The sequence below is a fragment of the Capra hircus genome, chromosome 1, assembly GCF_001704415.2.
Source record: "Capra hircus breed San Clemente chromosome 1, ASM170441v1, whole genome shotgun sequence".
Lineage (NCBI taxonomy): Eukaryota > Metazoa > Chordata > Mammalia > Artiodactyla > Bovidae > Capra > Capra hircus.
Genome location: NC_030808.1, coordinates 148,516,998 through 148,538,880, shown reverse-complemented (window position 1 = coordinate 148,538,880; position 21,883 = coordinate 148,516,998). Strand labels below are relative to the sequence as shown.

General features: G+C 39.4%; 1 protein-coding gene across 1 annotated transcript in view; it reads right to left on the bottom strand.

The window, feature by feature from the left end:
- The window catches only part of MORC3 (MORC family CW-type zinc finger 3), a 44,665-nt gene continuing 30,185 nt past the window's right edge, over positions 7,404 to 21,883 (bottom strand). Inside the window, exons 14-17 of the mRNA XM_018052757.1 lie at positions 20,627 to 20,793; positions 16,389 to 17,274; positions 12,969 to 13,126; positions 7,404 to 10,564 (exon numbers count right to left, since the gene is read on the bottom strand). Coding sequence (XP_017908246.1) covers positions 10,411 to 10,564; positions 12,969 to 13,126; positions 16,389 to 17,274; positions 20,627 to 20,793 — 1,365 coding nt within the window. The 3' untranslated portion in view covers positions 7,404 to 10,410. The remainder of the gene's footprint in view (positions 10,565 to 12,968; positions 13,127 to 16,388; positions 17,275 to 20,626; positions 20,794 to 21,883) is intronic.

The following is a 21,883-nucleotide window of genomic DNA, read 5'->3' as shown; positions in this document are numbered from 1 at the left end:
TCCACAGAGGCCCCGCCCCGCCGCGGAGGCGTGACCAGCGCCCCTGGACTCGGCTGGCTCCCGCCGGTTTATTATTTCCCTGCAAAACGACGCATCGGTGGAAGGATGAGGGAGTCCAGTCACTTCTTCCCTTGTTAATTTAGCAAACATTTACTGAGCATCTGCTATATGCTGGACCCTATGCTGGACCTGGATACACAGTGGAGAGCGAAGCTGACGCAGACTTCAGTTCAGTCGCTCAGTCGTGTCCGACTCTTTGCGACCCTATGGACGGCCGCACCGCCAGGCCACCCTGTCCATCACCAACTCCCGGAACTTACTCAAATTTATGTCCATTGAGTCGGTGATGCCATCCAGCCATCTCATCCTCTGTCATCCCCTTCTCCTCCTGCCTTCAATCTTTCCCAGCATCAGGGTCTTTTTCAATGAGTCAATTCTTCGCATCAGGTAGCCAAAGTATTGGAGTTTCAGCTTCAGCATCAGTCCTTCCAATGAATATTCAGGACTGATTTCCTTTAGGATGGACTGGTTGGATCTCCTTGCAGTCCAAGGGACTCTCAAGAGTCTTCTCCAACACCACAGTTCAAAAGCAGACTTACTCTCAGGAGAATCTGCAGTCTGCTGAAAGAAAAAGGAGGGCCCTTCAGTAGGACAGGTGGGGACACTGTAACTCTGAGACTCAACCAAGACTACCACGACTTTCACTAGTGCAGTGACTACCTGACAGCTGTAACCTGTTTTGGTCACTAGTGATAGACAGTGAGTCGCTCAGTCGTATTTGACTCTTTGCGACCCCATAGACTGTAACCTACCAGGCTTCTCCATCCATGGGATTCTCCAGGCAAGAATACTGGAGTGGGTTACCATTTCCTTCTCCAGGGGATCTTCCCGACCCAGGGATCGAACCCGGGTCTCCCGCATTGGAGGCAGACACTTTAACCTCTGAGCCACCAGGGAAGCCCTTTTGGTCACTAGTGTTTCAAAATAAACCACAGAAACGGTCTTCAGGCCTCCTGTCATGTATCCACATAATAATTTAAAAATAAAGTGAAAAGGAGTATGTCAAGGTTGTATATTGCCACCCTGCTTATTTAACTTATATGCAGAGTACATCATGCGAAATGCTGGGCTGGAGGAATCACAAGCTGAAATCAAGATTGCTGGGAGAAATATCAGCAACCTCAGATGTGCAGATGATACCACTCAAATGGCAGAAAGAGAAGAGGAACTAACGAGTCTCTTGATGAACATGAAAGAGGAGAGTGGAAAAGCTGGCTTAAAATTCAACGTTCAAAAAACAAAAGATTATGGCATCTGGTCCCATCACTTCATGGCAAAATAGATGGGGAAAAAGTGGAATCAATGACAGATTTTATTTTCTTGGTCTCCAAGATCACTGTGGATAGTGACTACAGGCATGATTAAAAGACGCTTGCTCCTTGGAAGAAAATCTGTGACCAACCTAGACAGCATATTTAAAAGAAGAGACATCACTTTGCCAACAAATGTCCGTATAGTCAAAGATACGGTTTTTCCAGTAGTTGTGTATGGATGTGAGTTGGACCATAAAGAAGGCTGAGCACTGAAGAATTGATGTTTTTGAATTGTGGTTGGAGAAGACTCTTGAGAGTCCCTTGGACTGCAAGAAGATCAAATCAGTCCATCCTAAAGGAAATCAGTCCTTAATAGTCATTGGAAGGACTGATGCTGAAATTGAAGTTTCAATACTTTGACCACCTGATTGATGCACAGAGCCAACTTATTGGAAAAGACCTTGATGCTGGATAAGATTGATGGCAAAAGGAGAAGGGGGTGACAGAGGATGAAATGGTTGGACGGCATCAACAACTCAATGGACATGAGTCTGAGCAAACTCTGGGAGATAGTGAAGGACAGGGAAGCCTGGCAGGCAGCAGTCCATGGGGTTGCAAAGAGTCAGACATGACTGAGCAACTGAACAAAAGCAGCAGCAAAACACAGTGAAAAGAAACCTGAAAGGAACAATGTGCTTTTCCAGTCCTGAATGTGAACTTACTTTAGACTTGAAGGATCAAAGAAAGTTTGAAGAGGAGACACTTAAAGTGGGTTTCAAGTGATAAAGAGTTTTGGAATGAACAGCTCTGGGAAATGCGAATTGAAGGTAAAGAAACTCACTGTCAACAAGAGAGATACAAAGAAGCAGTGGGACCTGGCCATGGCAAAGGATGGGTGGATCAGGGACCCAGAAGTCTCTGGACATAAACAAGCCAGTCATGTGGGCAAGTGTGTTTCATGTGCGAGCATGTGTGCTCAGTCGCTGCATTTGTGTCTGCCTCTTTGTGACCCTATGGACTATACCAGGCTTTTCTGTCCATGGGATTCTCCAGGCAAAAATACTGGAGTGGGTTGCCATGCCCTCTTCAGGGGGTTTAAATTCTCCTTCTAAATTAACTGGAATCCTGATTCCATACATTAGTCTGGGAGCTTGGTTGAAATGAGATTGGTCCAGATAAATAATCTCCTTGTGCTGACTGACAGGTTTCTGGGCCTTCAAAGCCAAGGGGTTTTGTGAAGCCAGTCCTACCCTGTGTAACCTTGCAGAAGACAGCTCGTCAGCCTCCCCGACGTGACTCTCCCACTCCCCACCTTTCCCGCCTTCTCTCTCTGGATGTTTTGGCCCTGAATTCAATCAGGTCTCTTGCTTCTCTGGCAAACAAAAATTGGGATTTGGGTTTTTATTTTTGATGTATTTATATAGTCTCTAGATCATTTTGGAGAATTCAAAACTATATGATTATTTAGTACCTGGTGCTTACAGTATACCTCAATTAACAGATGCGCTTATGAACACTTCCTAAAAATAGCATTTAACATTTTAAAGTGAAGTCATTAATCAGAAGGCAGAAATGAATGTAGCAAGGCCTTTAGAAATGGGTTAATTTTCCAAATGTGACATTTTACCTGTGAGTTTCCTGGAAGGCAAGGAAACAAATATCCTGTGATGTAAAGCCTCGATGAAAGGAAATACAGGTTTGTCTGAGGAGCCAACTCTTGCTTTTAAAAAAATTTTTCTTTTCTGGCATTTTTAGGAAAGAGTTGTCATGGATTCTTATATAAATGCTAGTCAAACGCTTTTAGCCAGTTTTACAAAAGGTATACAAATCGTCTACAAACGATGTCTCATGTTGATGAATATGACTGCATGCTCCTTAAGTCTAGAGGAAGCTAGGACAATGTAGTTTTTAGATGTTCTCTGAGTTATGGCTAGAATTTAGAGAACTTGGGAGTGGGAATGACTAATACGTGCTGTAGATAATCTAGTTGTTTGAAAAGCACAGGTAAGAGGAGGGAAAAAAGGAAGGTTCCACTCCTAGGTATGTATCCAAAAGAATTAAAAGCAAAGACACCAATAGATATTTATACAATAGTATTCATAGCAGCATTATTAATAGCAAAAAGTGGAACCAACTTAAATGTCCATGGATGGATGAATGGAAAAAATATGGTATATCCATACAATGGAGTATCATTCAGCCTTAAAAAGGAATGAAACTGGTATCTGCAACAATATAGATGAACCTTAAAAATGTTATGCAAAGTGAAATAAGCCAAACACAAAAGAACAAACACATTATGATTCCACTTAGATATTTAGAATAAGCAAATTCGTAGAGACAGAAAGTAGAGGCCACCAAGGGACAGGTGGGAATGGGAAGTTATTGTTTACAGGATATATAGTTTATGTGAAATGATGAAAAAGTTCTGGAAATGGATGGTGGAGGTAGTTGCCCAATGAAATGAATGTACTTCATGCCTCTAAACTGTACACTTAAAAATGGTATATACTTACACAATAAAAAAATTAGTCAATATTTACAATCACAAATGATTACCAGAGGGATAAGTTAATGGGAATATAGATAAAACAAGATTGACCATGAGTTGGAAACTGTTGAAGTGATGGGTGCACATGAGTTCATTATAATAGTTTTTCTACTTTCCTTTTTACGGGAGTATGGTTGATTTACAATGTTGTTTTAGTTTCAGGTGTGCAGCAAAGTCAATGTTATACATACATCCATTTTTTAGATTCGTTTCCCCTATAGGCCATTACAGAGTACTGAAGAGTTCCCCGTGCTATACAGTAAGTCCTTGGTTATCTATTTTATATATAGTGGTGTGTATATATATCAACCCCAATATCCCAATTTATCCCTCCCTCTTCCTTTTACCCCTTGGTAACCATAAATCTGTTTTCTACATCTATAAATCTATTTGTTCTGCAGATAAGTTCATTTGTATCCTTTGTTTGGTTCCACACATAACCAACATCATATGTCTTTCTCTTAGTTCACAATGACACTCTCTAGGTCCCATCCACATTGCTCTACATGGCATTATTTCATTCTTTTTTATAGGTAATATTCCGTTGCATTATGTACCACATCTTCTTTATCCATTCTTCTGTTGATGGACATTTAGGTTGCTTCCATGTCCTCGCTATTGTATACAGTGCTGCAGTGAACGGTTTCTGTACTTTTGTATACATTTGAAAATTCCTATTATAGAGGGAATTCCCTAGTGGTCCAGTGGTTAGGACCCTGTGATTCCACTGCTGGGGGCCCTGGTTCCATTGCTGGTCAGGAAACTAAGATCCCATAAGCCACCCAGTATGCACCCCCCCAAAAAAAACCCCCAAATTTCCATTATAGAGCTTAAAATATCTGATACTGAAAAAAAACAAGAACACAGTAAATTAGTAGAAAATGAGAAACTACTGGTTAAAGTGATTACAGGGAATACTTTTATCATATAGTTTACATAATGGAATTAAAGATACTATATAATGATACATAGTATTTATTATTGCCCTGCTGCTGCTGCTAAGTCACTTCAGTCGTATCCGACTCTGTGCAACCCCATAGACAGCAGCCCACCAGGCTCCCCCATCCCTGGGATTCTCCAGGCAAGAACACTGGAGTGGGTTCCCATTTCCTTCTCCAATGCATGAAAGTGAAAACTGAAAGTGAAGTCATTCAGTCGTGTCCAACTCTGTGTGACCCCATGGACCCTCAGTTCAGTTCAGTTGCTCAGTCGTGTCCTACTCTTTGTGACCCCATGAATGGCAGCACGCCAGGCCTCCCTGTCCAGCACCATGGACCCTAGACCCCTCTAATTCTATGCCCAGGAAAAGGTCAGACTGTGAGCTGCTTAGACAACTCCCAAGTCACACAGCAAGTTGGGAAGAGCCCCCTCTAGTGTCTCAGCTGTCTGCACAGAGAGACACTCCACCAAGGGACTCGCAAAAACATGGGACAACTGTCTATTCAGAAAAAGAAAACAAAAAGCCCAAACTTACTTCCAGTCAGCCCTGGTTCAGATCACAGCAAACACTTTGAAAACTGGCCACACAGTTGAAAACACAGGCCAAGATTTTCCACAGTATTTAACAAGAAACCCATACGTGACTGTTGACTCACGTACTCAATACTTCGTGAATATAAAGCACCATTACACTGTTATGAGGATACAGCTGAGTTCTGGATAATACCTACCTACTGAAGACACTCAACCTAAGGATTAGCCAGGTTGGGGTACAAAGTTCTTTTGAGTCTATGTATTGTTACCATAACACTCAGTCCTGACTGCTTTGCAAGAAATTAACACTGAATCTTCAACTTGTTTCATCTGTTTGAAATAGGTAATTGAATTTACTCAGCCCATTCTTAGCAGAATGCTTGTTCAGGAAATTTAACTTGTGATTCACACATTATAATGGTTAATTCATTCTCTATGACCCCATTCACCTAAAAACTTCACCTGCATTTGAATGGCTTGAATTTACGACGACTGTCTTCTCTGGTCTTGAATTTCTCTCTAGAGGCCAGTATATGTAAATTAACTTTGTGATCATAAAATTAATCCTGGAAAACAGTATATATTTTCCTCTATGCCAAATGGAAGGATATTAATGGCATTCTTTGTGAGCTGTGACCAATGTCGAAAAGACAAATATTGTTGACCTTTGAACACGGGCTTGAATTGCCTGGGTTCACTTATATGTGGATTTTTTTCAATATATTGGAAATTTGGGGGGGGGGAGATTACAATTTAAAAATACAGTTGAGCTGCATGACCCAGAAATATCTAAAAATTTTAGAAAAAGTTGGAGGAGAGGGCTGAATTAGTTGGCTGGCATCAATATATACACATTACTATATGTAAAACAGATAACCAAAACATACCTACTGTATAACACAGGGAACTATACTCAATATTTTGTAGTAACCTGTAAGAGAAAATATAAAAATATACATATATAACTGAATCACTGTGCTGTACTCCTGAAATTAACATGGTGTAAATCATTTATACTTCAGCATTCATATATAACAGTGCATGATTTATTTAATAAGGAAAATTTAGGTATGTCATAAAAGTATAAAATATACAGAGATACTATAGGGTGAGTGAAACAATATAAAATTAATGTGTTGTTTCCTATTTTATAACTTTGCTCTCAAAGAATTATATTACCATACAGTAAGTTTCTAACTGAAAGAACTGCTTATCATCACAGGTAAGTTTCAAAAAAAACTGCAACATTTCCAATACTATATTAAGAATATGACTATAATACTGTATGCCATAATGACTATAAAACTGTATACCATAAAAATTTGATAATAATTAGTGTACAGAATAGGCTATCATGAAGCAATTATATCAGTTACACTAGGCTGCCATAAAGCAATCATATTATTTCTTCTTCATTATCGGTGCATGAATCATTATACCTGTAAATAAATATGAATTCTTCACATTACCTTCCCATTTTCAGTATCTTTCACATGAGACAATACTGAAGTACCCACTGAGATGGCCCATCTTTTTGTAAACAAATGACAAGTTTTGGTAGTACAGTACTTTAAACATTTTCCTTATGACTCTTTCTCTAGCTTACTTTAAGAATACAGTAAACGATACATATAACATATGCTACTTGACTATTCATCAGTAAGTCTTCTGGTCAAGTTATTAGTAACTTTGGGTGGGTCAAAAGTATGTGGATTTTTTGACTAAATGGGGGTCGGCACCCATAAAGCTGCACACTGTTCAAGGGCCAGAAAAACATGACTCCATTGAGTCTCTCACTCCATCCCAATGAATCTATGTGACACGGTGCAAAGTTAAGATTTAACCAACAGCACGTTTTCTGAAAGCTTGGAGCCATTTGCGGCCACATTAACAGACACTCAGCTTCTTTAAAACAATAAACTGAAGAATCCAAAAGAGGCGGCAGAGTTATGACGGGGACACAGGAAAAGGAATTAAAGTGGCCAATAAAACATGGGAACATGTTCAACCTGGGACAAAGAAATGCAAGCCTCCATTTTCCCACATATTAGTAAGTTTGATGGAGATAGGAAGAAACACACTCGTACATTTATTTTTCATAGGCGTTGAAGTACAACGATTTCTGGATGGCAACATTTATTAAAATTAACATACCATATACTCTTTGACCAATCAGTATTCATGACAAGGAATTTACATTCTGGATACGCTTGAAAAAGTATGTGTGGTGGGTATTTATTTCCACAGTAGTGTTTTTTCCAGAAAGAAAGAAAAGGAGCATTGGGAGCGTATTCATGTCATTTTAAAATGCTACTAAAGCTGTTCAAAGAGTAATATGGAAATGTTACCAATTACATGGTATAATACCTGTGTAGATTTGATACAAATATATAATCAAATATAAAGATATAAAATTTAATAGAAACTGAATGCATATATATGAATGTGTATATGTATGCAGCTAATATCTTCTGGAAGGACATACAAAAAAATACTGGTCACCTTCAGGGAGGCAGTGGGGAAGTCTTTTCACAGTATAGCATTCTGTTGTTATTTATATTTCTAACTTGGGCACCAGCTCTGCTTCCTTTTCCCTGACCTCGTACCCCAGGAGAAAGTGGCCATGCAGATTCTGGGTTGGTTTCAGGAACCACTTGACTTCAACACTTACACTCATCACTAGAGGGTGTAGATCAATGGCTCTTGGCTCTGATGGTGCACTGGGAGGCCTTAAAAAAAGTCTGACAACTGGTTCAACCCTCAAAACTCTTATAGTATGGGGAGCATCCTCACGCTGGGATTCCTAAGAACTCCTCAAGTGGTTCTAAAATGCAGCCAGCGGAGAACCACTAGTACGTATCTAACCTTTGATTATTCCTCCGTGTCAAATAATGACCTAATGGGTCGTGCAACAGTACAAGTCAAGTGTCTGAGACTGTGGGCAGTCACCAGTGCCTCCTGCTCACAATAGGAATTAAGACCGAATAAAGGAAACCTCAATATGCCCCACTGGCCTTGCCGTGTGAACATTTAGCGTTCACTGAGTTTGTAGTCTCTGCTGAGGTCTTGTTTGTAGGGACTGTGGACAATTCTAGTTTACGTCCTCATACTGTTTTGTTTTAAAGCTTTAAACAATTGGTTTAAGCAACACACTCCTCCCACACTAGCCTTTTAACAAATTTAACAAAAAAAAAGAGGTAGAGGTACCTCAATATATGCGATGTGGGTCCATGTTGTTCTCTTAAATTTGCTAGCCACATTTTCAGTCTTATCTTGGCAATATTTTCTTAAAGAGTGAATATTAGGTTAAATATTTTCAAAGAATCAACTTAGCAAGCAAGTTTCTCTTACTAATTCTATGATTAATTTTCCCATTAAGCCAGTTAACAGCCATATAATATGGATTTCTGCAAGAATATAGCTGACCAAAAGGAAGGGGAAAATTCCAAATTCCAGAAATAAGTGCTACATAAATATTCACAAACTTAGACATGCTATACACAGCTGCTCTCATTTAGGCAAGGTTTTTTTAAATGATTTATACAAAGAAAGTTTCTTTTTCAGTGTAAAATGCACGCACACACTCTCAAGGTGAGCCCAGTCTTAGACTCTTAATGGAAACCAACAGTATTAGTCTTCTAAATGTAACTTCTAATGAATATAATGAGCTCAACTTGAGGGTCTTAACAGACACAATCTTAGTTTTCAAAATATAACTTGAATATAGAATTCCTTAAAAGTAATATCTGAAATGTTAGCCATCATATATATTTTTATTACAAGATTTTTAAAATCTGAGGAGATACAATTGTGACAGAAAACCAGCTTCATACCAAAAATACACTTTCGATTACCTTATCAAGCAAATAAAATTTCACTTATTTGCTTTTTCTAGAAGTTAATGTACAATAAAAAATTTAACATTGTACATGACAGACATGTAATTAAGCATATAAAAGGAACATGTATTCAATGTTCAGAAACAAAAGTAAAAATAAATAGCAATGATAAAACTTTGAAAAAAATAATGCACATTTTAGTTGTGGAAAATACGATTCTTAATTATATACACAGTTATACTTAATAGAAAGCCATCTCTTTATAATTGCACAAAACAAGGGACCAATAAAGCATAATTTTTAGGGCATGTAATACTATAATCCTAGGTTGTTTGTTGCTTAACTCCAGGATATAAAACACTTAGGTTTGTAATATAATAAAAAGTATGCAGTACTGCTGGAGAAAGATTGTCTTCCTCAACTCATATTAACCTGTAGTAATTCTACAAAAGGCTGTACAGGAAATTCCACAAAAAGAAATATTAAACAATTATTGTGCCCACTCCATGCAAACTAAGCAGCCAAAAATGGGCTTCAAGGTAAATGTAGTGGGACATTTAATATTTTTGATACTTTTATACTAAAAATCACCACTTTTTTCTGCAAAAAACACTTTGCATTTGATCATGATTGGCAATCTCAACACACAAAACATCCCAGCAAAATGGAGTTTCTGCTTTACTTTCTTTTAATGAAAAAAATATTTCAGGAAATAAGAATTTATAAAAAAGAATCATTAATGCTCAATTCACTGAAAACTTATCAGGAATGTTATTCCATTTTAAAAAACCCTGTTTTAAACTTTTCTGTAAGAAAATCAAAGGTAACATTTCCATTCGTATTATGGCACAGCCCTCAAGTCAGAGAAAAATACACTTTAGGGAACCAGAAAAGATTGCACAAAGGTTAGGGGTCAACCTGAAAACCTCTTGGTGAAAAACCCTTGGGTCCTTTAGGGCAATAAAAAAATATGTGCAGACTTAATTATAAGTATTTACATTTCAAAGCAGAATCGAGTTAGCTGTGTAGCTGCTCAATATCAATGATTCACAGGCATTTCAAAGGTGTGATAATGTGTACACAGTATTTGTGTCCACACTTGAATGCATAGAATACAGCAAAGAATACAGTTCTTCAGTCTGTTACCTATCATACCTATAACAAAACTGTTTACATTTTGAAAGCTGTACAACCAAAAGACTGAGCAAATACTTTTCATTATCTCAAAGACACTTTAAGTACTACTGATTTCACTCATTTGTTCCACAACTTGTCCTAAGATCTCATCAACTACATCAACATCGTAATTCACTTGCTGAAGATCGAGATCAGGTACAATCATGGCCAGGAGCTGTCCTACGTTAACTCGAAGAGATCGAAGTTTGAGGCTGAAAACACAAACATTATACCTATTAGATGAACATTATAATAATACAGCTTAATATTCACATAGGGCTTAAAATTTAAGAGAAATATTAAAATGGAATCTCTAGAATGGCACACAAACTAAATGAAAAGCAAAACTTCCTCAAGAGAACTGGATTTAATAATTCACTTAATAATTTATAATTTAACAACTAAATATTTATCTGTTGGTAAATACAATGTTTCATAAAACTAGAGGCTCTGTTTGGTTCCAACTAATATAATTTTAATTCGAGACTGGAAAAAATGTGGACTGGTAAACACATAAATAACAAGATGCTATTTACAACTGAAAATCTTGGTATTACCCGGAAAACAGTATTTTTATACTAGTGAGAACACTGGTCTAAGAATAAGATGTACCTCTTTGAATTTCAGCTTCCTTCAGAGGAAAGTAAACTGAACTGTTCCCTAAACCATGTTCTGTGAGATATCCATAGTTGTATAAATGGATGTGTGGTTAACTAAGCTTAATAAACTTTGGCTTAAATAATGTTAAACAAGATCTTTTGTAAATGCAGAATTTCTCTGAACCTGTCACATACTAAAGTTCACTATCAATTGTACTATGAATTCATTATAAACACTGGGAAACTCTAGATTAAATGATCATGATGATTCCTTCCTGATGTCCATACATGTAGCTATCTGCATATGAATATTCTGGACTTTAGATACATACCTACAACTATTCAGCAAGTGGTCTTTCCTTGAAGATTGACTGAAAACACGTGGATGAAGAGAATGTTACAGTTGTTTCTATGCTGTCCCCTCCCAAATATAAGAAGTCTGTCTTTAGTTTAGATACTCATCTTTCTAGGGTAGAAATCTCTGAAGGAGCAAGATGCTCATCTTTAGGTTGACAACACACAAAAATGTGACTGTACATTTGGTTTCTGAGCTTATCTCAGGATTCCATTGGATCTTGGATTAAAATTTTACACCATTCCCATAACAGCTGCTTTCTGTCCAAGCTTACCCACTCATCTTCAATCAGATGCCTAATTTCTATATAAAAAACAGACAAAGCGCCAGGATGACCCTACAGCCATCTCTGACCCTCCTATCCTTTAAGTCTTTGGAGTGTCCTGGCTAACTTCCCTTCTCTACAGGACACATCACAAGACCCTATTTCAGTGTATGTAACAGCACTGAGAGAAAGCACTGTGAGCTCCATATGCAATTTTAAAGAATGTAGCCACATTAAAAACTAAAACGAAGCAATAAATTTAAGTTACATATGAAATATCATTTCATCATATGATCAAAATATTGAGGCGTTTTCTTCTCCTTTTTTAGAATATGAGGGTATCAAAATCCAGCATGTATTTTATACTTAAAGCACATCTCAACTCAGACTAGCTACGTTTCAAGTGCCAGTGGCCAAATGTGGCTATACTGTCTTGGAAAGCACAAATATAAATGATCATCAATGACTCAAAGTTCAGTGTGCAAGTGGACCATCTGGAAAACTGTTTAAAAAGTTTCCAACTCAATAACCCGTACGTTGGCCCAAGGATCTGTATTTTACAAGTACTACAGATGTTTGTGGTTAACATTTTCCAAGACACCAATTGGGAGTTTATTTTCTGAAACCCTGGCCCCATAGTTATATGTACTAATCTATTCATTCTATTTCCATAAACAGGTTTAATGAAATCCTTCAAAAACTTAAATGTCAGGTAAGGATGGTAAACTATTTCCCAACAACAGTATGTTTTAGGTACCAAGTCTTATTATATTAGTAGGAAGAGTTATACAATTTTATCCCTTAATGACCATTTTTTTCCTTAATGAATATTTTTGAATGATAAGCTATCAACAGACCACCAATACTGTCAGAACCCCAAGTCCATTTAGTACCTTGTTTTCTTATTTTCACAGAACTTCCTCCTTATTATCACCTGTAATGGCAATTTTCAGTAATTGTGGATTTCCTAAGTTAAAATTGTGGAAGGCACGCAGTAAAATGAGATAGCAAACCATAAATAAGTGGTGCCAAGTAGAGAAAGAAATCAAGGTTAAAAACTAAGTTTCATGAAATGGACCCTTATCCTCTAAGTCACTGCCTAATTTAGCCCATTCTTTAACATCTGGGACAATTTTCACTTTCTCACCCCAAAATATTCCTAACCACTCTGACCAATCAGAGCTTTATTCCTTTGAAATTCCTATTTCACTTAGGTTCACTAAACTGTTAGTTCCCTGAAGGAAAGGATGACGACATGTACTTCTTTCTGTATCTATCATAATGCTGGGATCACAGCAGTGAGCAACTTCTTTTGACAGAACAACCTTTGAGGAATACTAGCAGTATCACGCTAACCAGAACTGCAGCCCCAGCCAAACTGCCTCATCTCACATTACCTTTCCCCATCAGTGTAATTTACAGACTCCTCGATGTTACTTGAAGTTGATACATCAGCTCCTACTTGTCCACTTGCAGATTTTAATTGTTCGATTTCAGCTTTCAGTTCTTCACACTGTGAACGGATTTGTGATTTTTCCACTTCCAATAATTCAATCTGATAAAAAATTAATTTTATAACTGTAAAATTTTAAAATACTACTATCAAAGTACAAATTTAAGCTAAGAAATGTACAAAACTCTGCTTGATGAAAATCTCCATCAAAAAATTAAGACACTACCCTAGTGGCTCAGACAGTAAAGAATCTGCCTGCAATACAGGGACCTGGTCTGGAAAGAACCCCTGGAGAAGGGCACGGCAACCCACTCCAGTATTCTTGCCTGGAGAATTCTATGGACACAGGAGCCTGGCAAGCTACAGTCTATGGGGTCGCAAAGAGTCAGATACGACTGAACGACTAACACTTTCACTTTACACTCGAAAAAGAAAACCAAGAAAACGTAGACAAAAAACAGCATAGTATAAATAGAGCTTCACTTGTTTAGTTTCTCTCAAACGAAGACCTACAAGCCCTTTTAGAACTAACACCGTGAAAGATGTCCTTTCAGCATAGGGCACTGGAATGCCAAAGTAGGAAGTCAAGAGCCTGGAGCAACAGGCAAATTTGGCCTTGGAGTACAAAACGAAACAGGGCAAGGCTGCTTTTGCCAAGAGTTTTGCCAAGAGAACACACTGGTCATAGAAAATACCACTTCCAACACCACAAGAGATGACTCTACACATGGACGTCACCAGATGGTCAATACCGGTATCAGATTGATTATATTCTTTGCAGCCAAAGATGGAGAAGCTCTATACATTCCAACAAAAACAAGACCGAAAGCTAACTGTGGCTCAAATCATGAACTCCTTATTGCAAAATTCAGACCTGAATTGAAGAAAGCAGGGGAAACCACTAGACCATTCAGGTATGACCTAAATCAAATCCCTTATGAATATACAATGGAAGTGACAAATAGATTCAAGGGATTAGATCTGACAGACAGAGTGCCTGAAGAACTATGGAGGGAGGTTTGTGACATTCTACAGGAGGTGGTGATGAAAACCATCCCCAAGAAAAAGAAATGCAAGAAAGCAAAATGGCTGTCTGAAGAGGCCTTACAAATAGTTGTGAAAAGAGAAGCTAAAGGCAAAGGAGAAAAGGAAAGATATACCCATCTGAATGCAGAGTTCCAAATAGCAAGGAGAGATAAGAAAGCCTTCCTCAGTGAACAATGCAAAGAAATAGAGGAAAACAATAGAATCGGAAAGACTAGCGATCTTTTCAAGAAAATAAGAGCTATCAAGGGAATATTTCAAGCAAAGATGGGCACAATAAAAGACAGAAACGGTATGGACCTAAGAGAAGCAAAAGATATCATGAAGAGGTGGCAAGAAAACACAGAACTGTACAAAAAAGATCCTTATGAACCAGATAAGCATGATGTGTGATCACTCACCTAGAACCAGACATCTTGGAATGTGAAGTCAAGTGGGCCTTAGGAAGTATCACTACAAACAAAGCTAGTGGTGGTGACAGAATTTCAGCTGAGGCATTTCAAATCCTAAAAGATGATGCTGTTAAAAGTGCTGTACGCAATATGCCAGCAAATTTGGAAAACTCAGCAGTGGCCAAAGGACTGGAAAAGGTTAATTTTCATTCCAATCCCAAAGAAGGGCAATGCCAAAGAATGTTCAAACTACTGCACAATTGTACTCATTTCACATGATAGCAAAGTAATGCTCAAAATCCTTCAAGCTAGGCTTCAAAAGTTTGCAAGCCAAGAACTTTCAGATGTACAAGCTGGATTTAGAAAAGGGAGAGGAACCAGAGATCAAATTGCCAACATCCACTGGACCAGAGAAAAAGCAAGAGAATTCCAGAAAAACATTTACTTCTGCTTCACTGACTATGCTAAAGCCTTTGACTGTGTGGATCACAACAAACTGTGGAAAATTCTTAAAGAGGTGGGAATACCAGACAGATTACCTTACCTACCTCCTGAGAAACCTGTATGCAGGTCAAGAAGCAAAGAATTAAAAATAGACATGCAACAATGGACTGGTTCAAAACTGGAAAAGGAGTACGTCAAGGGTGTATATTGTCACCCTGGTTATTTAACTTACATGCAGAGTACATCATGCAAAATGCCAGGCTAGATGAAGCTCAAGCTGGAATCAAGATTGCAGGGAGAAATATCACTAACCTCAGATATGCAGATGAAACCACCCTAATGGCAGAAAGCTAAACAGCCTCTTGATGATGGTGAAAAAGGAGAGTGAAAAAGCTGGTTTAAAACTCATCATTCAAAAAACATAAGATTATGGCATCTGGTCCCATTACTTCATGGCAAATAGATGGGGGAAAAGTGTAAACAGTGACAGATTTTATTTTCCTGGGCTCCAAAATCACCAGGGATGGTGACTGCAGCCATGAAATTAAAACACACTTTCTTCTTGGAAGAAAGTTATGACAGACCTAGACAGCCTATTAAAAAGCAGAGACATCACTTTGCCAACCAAGGTCCATAGAGTCAGAGCTATGGTTTTTCTAGTAGTCATGTATGGATGTGAGAGTTGGCCCATAATGAAGGTTGAGTGCTAAAGAACTGATGCTTCTGAATTGTGGTGTTGGAGAAATCTCTAGAAGAGTCCCTTGGACTGCAAGGAGATCCAACCAGTCCATCCTAAAGGAAATCAGTCCTGAATATTCATTGGGAAGGACTGATACTGATGCTGAAACTCCAATCCTTTGGTCACCTGATGTGAAGAACCAACTCGTTTGAAAACACCCTGATGCTGAGAAAGATTGAGGACAGAAGGGGATAACAGAGGATGAGATGGTTGGATAACATCACCAACTTGATGGAACGAGTTTGAGCAAGCTCTGGGATTGGTAATGGACAGGGAAGCCTGGCGTGCTGCAGTCCATGGGGTCACAAAGAGTCGGACACGACTTAGTGGCTGGACAACAACAACAAACATTGTCATCTACCTCATATGGTCATTTTCAGGCTTATAAATAACAGGCATAGAACTCCCAGCATATTAGTAACTGACTGTCTCAGAGCCAATGAGCAGGATGATCCCTCATGGTACAGTAGGGTCCTGTGTATACAGGACATTTACCAGACCTGGTCCCCATCCTTTCAATTCCATCACTGCCCATCCCTTCAAGATGCTGAAAGAACCACAATGACCCTTTGCATTTCCAGATGCCCACATCAGGACCACTCCCAGTCGAGAACCAGTGGACTAGCAGGTAGTCGAGAAATGGAAATATTCTGAAGTGATTTATTCCAATCTAGCAACTAAGGAGTTAAGGCTGGGATGCCCCTGGACACCGACACCTCTCATTATGCTGAGGGATATAACTCACCTCACTTTTATACTGGTCCCTTTCAACACTGCATTTGTCCAGCTGTCTAAATACATCATCAAGCTGCACAACCATTTCATCCATCTCACTTTTACTCTCACTACTGGAACACTGACTGCATTCAGCCTTTACATGTTGCAAAGCGCTACACTGCTTTTTCAGCCTTTCAATTTCTTCCAAGGCTTGACGATACTGAGATACCACATGGTCTGGACTTTCAGGTTTACCATTAATACTTTCCAGTAAAAATACAGCATCCGTTTCAGTAGACTGATGGCAAGTTTCCTTCTTCACGTATTTGTTATTCATTTCCAGTATTCTCTGCTGTAACACGTTGATTTGGTCAGTAAACATGTGGCACTGTCTTTTATAATTCTCTCTTTCCTGGGTGACGAGACGCAGCTCATTTCTTAGTTCATTTAACTGGCAACTAGCGTCACTAGCAGATTTATCCGAGGTTCCCTGGGTTTCATGTGCCTTTCCTTCAGTTCCCACACAGGCTGGCAGTGCGGCTGCGTCCTTCCTTACATCTATCTCATCTTCAGTGGCCTCTTCCTTTTTAACGACTAAACCTGGCACTTCAGTCTGGGTGGCTGTAGTGGTTCCCTGATCGCACCGGGATGCTGAGGTACCTGTGGAACCAGGCTGGCCACAAGGTTCCTTATCACCCACAGGCTCCACTGCAACACCGCTTTGCTCCATGGGACTCTGCTGCAGTTTCCCTTCAGTATCGTCATCTCCTGCAGGCTTGGGAGTACTATTCTCTTCTAAGATGATGACATCTTCATCATCATCATCTTGATGAGAATTTTCAAATACTTGATTACTCAATCTCCGATTCTTTGCATTCAAAATTGAGGAGCGAGTAGGGAGTCTCCGTTTCAGGCTGGAAAAAATTTCATATATGAAATATAGGATTATAAAATGTAGATATGGAAAAAATAAGATGACCTTGAAGTAATCTATCTTGAAATTCTAAGAAATGCCCACATTCATTTTTTTAAACAATATATTTACAGAATACTGCTCAATGATTTAATAAAGCAGAGATTATTTTCTCCTTTTACAGATGAGGAAACAAGACTATTAAGACCTCTTCAAAGTACCACATCGTTATACTGCCGATTTATCTCATTTGATGTCTTCTGGCATTTCAATATAACATCTTGAAACAGAATACCACCACTAGCCCCAGGGGTGCTCTCTGTAACCCAGGGGTCGCTGAACGGCACTGCCATTCCCGTCTGTCCATCGTACTTCCATCAACATTCAGGGATCAAAGGTGGGTCACAAGGTGAACCAGCACACCCTACCCTTTCATGGAAAACAATTTCCCCTGCACTAAAAACTGCCTTGGTTTCTTCATCTGATTAGTTTTCTGTGAATTTATCACCAATTGATCACTTTTTGTCCCACCTAAGAGGGATATTTGTACTGATGTGCCATTTGGGTCTTATGTGTTAAGACCTCATTTCTTGAGAAAGATCACCCCTTTCCTTAGGCTTACTCTCTCATATGAAGAGGGCATAATCTTCAATAAGAACTTGAGAAAGGGCACACGACAAAAAAAATGTGAAATATTACACAGTGAAAATATTCTTTTCACCTCTCAAGTTCACTGATGGTTTGGTTTTTATACAGACTTCCAGGTTGGGAATTACTTTCTCAAAACTCTAAAAGCATTATCCCATCATTATCTACCAGTCACTGTTCCTGCCGCTCTGATTGCTGATCTTTCGAATATAGCCTGCATTCTCTCTTTAACAAAAAATTCTTTTCCCCAAGTGCTTCAAAACGTCATGATGATATTTCTTATCTTCCCCCAGACATTACGCTGTGGAAATTACGCCTTTCTCCCATTATTTCCTCCCTTCTCTGATGTCCCATCCTGGAACACCCTTACTCAGAGGTTGGCCCCTCCAGTACACTGTCTTCTTTTTCCTGTCTTCCATTTATCTCTTCATTCTGGGATAGTTATCTGTTAAACATGTGCCCAGCTCTCAGTTAGCTCCGCATGGTCTCTTCTGCTCCCTTTGTTTGAGCTGTGTGCCTCTGGGGACCCTTGGCTGTATTTCTATTTCGGACCGGAAGCAGTGAGGGCTGGCTGTGGGAGCCCAAGGATGCCATCATCACCACCCAGGGCTTTCCTCTTGGGAGCCAGGGAAGGGAGGAGGGGAGACAGGCTCCTTACCATTCAGTATTCAAACGTTCCCCTACTCCTTCTGCTTCCAAAACAGTGGCAGTGAAAGCTGCTCCAGAGCGTAAGCTCCTACCTTCTGACAGAGGAGAAGCAGCGGCACTTCTGGCCTTTGCAGGCTGTGAAAAGACCCAGGGGACTACCCTCCCCTGAACTCATACTAGCCTCCTGGTCTTACCCCCAGTTTCCCACCTTCAAAAATGTCCAATGCTTCCAAGTTCTGAGACAGTCTAGTAATCCAAGCAGTTAAGCATTTAATTAGAAGTTACCCTGTTCTTTTTCTTACCAGGCTAATTCCTATTTGTTTGTCAAGACTTAGTTTAGGGACTATCTCCCCACAGACTTTGGCTCTATGAATTTAGGAACAGAGGTTTACAAATGAAAAATCTCGCTCTGTTCTCTTCTACCATTTTGGTGGCTATGTGTGTGCACTCAAGTTGCTTCAGTCCTGTCTGACTCTTTGCGACCCCATGGACTGTAGCCTGCCAGGCTCCTCTGTCCACGGGATTCTCCAGGCAAGAATACTGGAGTGGGTTGTCATACCCTCCTCTAGTGATGGCAGTCACGTTCAAAGATAAATTCCATTACCTTGTCTATAAACATTACAAAAATTTTACTTTTTTCTTACTTTGTCTGGAACCAGCTTTATGAAGAAAACCCAAGAATATCATGGAGACTAGTTTAAAAAAATTCACACATGTTCTCAGTTAAGCAGCAATCCAGGCACAAAACAAGACCTCAAAATGTAGGCTATATATAAACAGCAAACTATTTCAAAACATGACCCCCATGACATATACATGCATAAAGGCTGTTATTGTAAATCTTTTCTCAATTTTCAAAAATTCTTTTGAAGGGCTTCCCTGGCGGCTCAGTAGTAAAGAATCTACCTGCCAGTACAGGAGACGTGGGTTCGATTCCTGCCTGGGGAGGATCCCACATGCCTTGGGGGCAGTGGGGTCCCACGCACAACTGCTGGGTCCACCTGCTACGACTACTGAAGCCCGCAGCCCAGGAGCCTGCTCCACAAGTAAAGGGGCCACTGCATGACAAGAGGCTCGTGCACCGCAACTAGAAAAAAAGCCCTCGCGGTGGCCAAGACCCAGCACAGACAAAAAGAAATCAACAAATTAAAGAAAAACCTCTCAGAACGTCTGGTCTCACTATTTCAGAGAATCTCGTTTCAGTGTTTCTCTTCAAATCCAGACGGAGTCTAATGTGTTAAGTTAACCGACATCAGTCTTCATTCCTCACCTGTGTTCCTTCTATTCGCTTTGTAAGGATAACCTGTGCAGAGTATTGCTTTTAGAATTTCAGGAACCAACCTAGCACCGTCTCATCATAAAGCATTCCCTGACCATTCCGGTCAAGAGCGCTAACTGTTCACTTCTCGTCATCATACATCTCTCTCTCCTTTTTCCATCCACTCATCCAAACACACAACATGTCGTGGGCTACGCTGAGGACTCATGGGCCACAGCAACATGACACTGCTGTGCTGTGGGCTGCCACTGCTTCACGTTCTTCTTTACTCAGATGCTGATTATCTTAAAAGCAGGAATTTTCTCACTATACAGAACTGCAAAGAGGTGACAATACGATCAATTTTCACAATGAAAAAAAAACATTCTTTTAATTGATTTAAACAGTAACAGAAGTAGGGTAGAGGTAAGTTTAGACAATAAAAGCAAAATACCTCATCCTTATGGCTTCCCTTGCGGCACAGCGGTAAAGAATCCGCCTGCCCATTCAGGAGACATGGGTTTGATTCCTGGATCAGGAAGATCCCCTGGTGTAGGAAATGGCAAATTTCTCCTTGCCTGAGAAATCCCATGGACAGAAGGAGCCTGGCGGGCTACAGTCCATGGGGTCGCAAAAGAGTTGGACATGACTTAGCAACTGAACAAAAACCAACTCAAGACTTTTAAAAATATGTGTATAAACTACACTTTCTTAGGAGTGCATTATTGCCATAAAAGTGTCAAGTAAAGGCTGTCTCATACTTGTTTCCCAAATGGAAAAACACATTTTAGCCACTGACCTGTTATTCTCAGGTTCAGATTGGGGTGAACCTCGATGATGGTTTATAAGCCTTGTTGAGTAAGTATTTGCTACTTCTGAAAGATGTCCTCGTGGAATACTTTCCTTAACGGGAGTAAAGGTTTGACTTGACACAGGGGTTTTTGGAAACAGAAGTTCGGCATGAATCTGTTGAAGGAAAAAAAATTTGATCTTAAAAAGAGATTTTTAAAATGTGTCCTGTCCAAACACAAAGTACTCTTTCCCTATCCCCCTACCCCAGAGGCACTGAGAACTATCCTAACCACGTGAGCTTGTGCTGTGTACACTGAACCATGGAGTGACAAAGAGCCGAGTCCAGCCTGCAAGTGAGTCAAGACTGGTTTCACATTTTTAAACACATGAACAAAACAGAGAATGAATACACCACGGTGACTGTATGTGTGGTCCACAGAGCCTAAAATACCACCTGACCTTTTACAGAAAGATTTGTTGACCTTGGACTATATAGAGAGCCTACACAGGTACGTAATAAAAACATTTTTCCAAGAGAAAGAAACAGAAGATAAAGTCACAGAGACACTGCCTTTAAAAAACCTAAACCCACTATTCTTTTCCTCCCATTTCTGTTCTCACTCTCAAACCCTCAGCCTTTATATAAGAAAACATTCCAATGTATTGATAAACATACATATACCAACAGCCCACAACTTCCGATACAAGAAGTACAACTACCTACTTACACACCAAAAAAAAGCTCAACACCATTAAGCATTAAGCAAGATAGGGCTATGGGATTCAGAGGGGCAAACTACTATGTATAAAAGAGACAAGCAATAAGGATATATTATTATACAGCACAGGAAATTATAGCCATTGTTTTTATTGGAGTATTATCTGTAAAAATTCTGAATCACATGCTGCACACCCAAAACTAATATTACAAAATAAACTAAACTTTCAATTAAAAAAAGAGAGAGAACAGGAGGGAGGGTCAATGATGTAGCTTTGGTCTAAGTCAGTACTAGAATGCAGTGCCCTAGGTGTTTCTGTTAATTTTTCCTTGACTGTCTATCTAACAAGAAGATTCTTAAAAGAATATCTGCCTTTCCCCAGATGCCCAACTTATGAATAAAATTGAACCGTCTGAGTGAAGTTGTTGGGTTAGGAAGTCAGGGCTGGGAAGGAGGGTAAGAAGCGGGTACATGAAGAAAAGAGAATGTGAACTCAACGAACAAGACTGCTTCAACCTGCTACGCAACTCCTGAGTTTAAAGTTG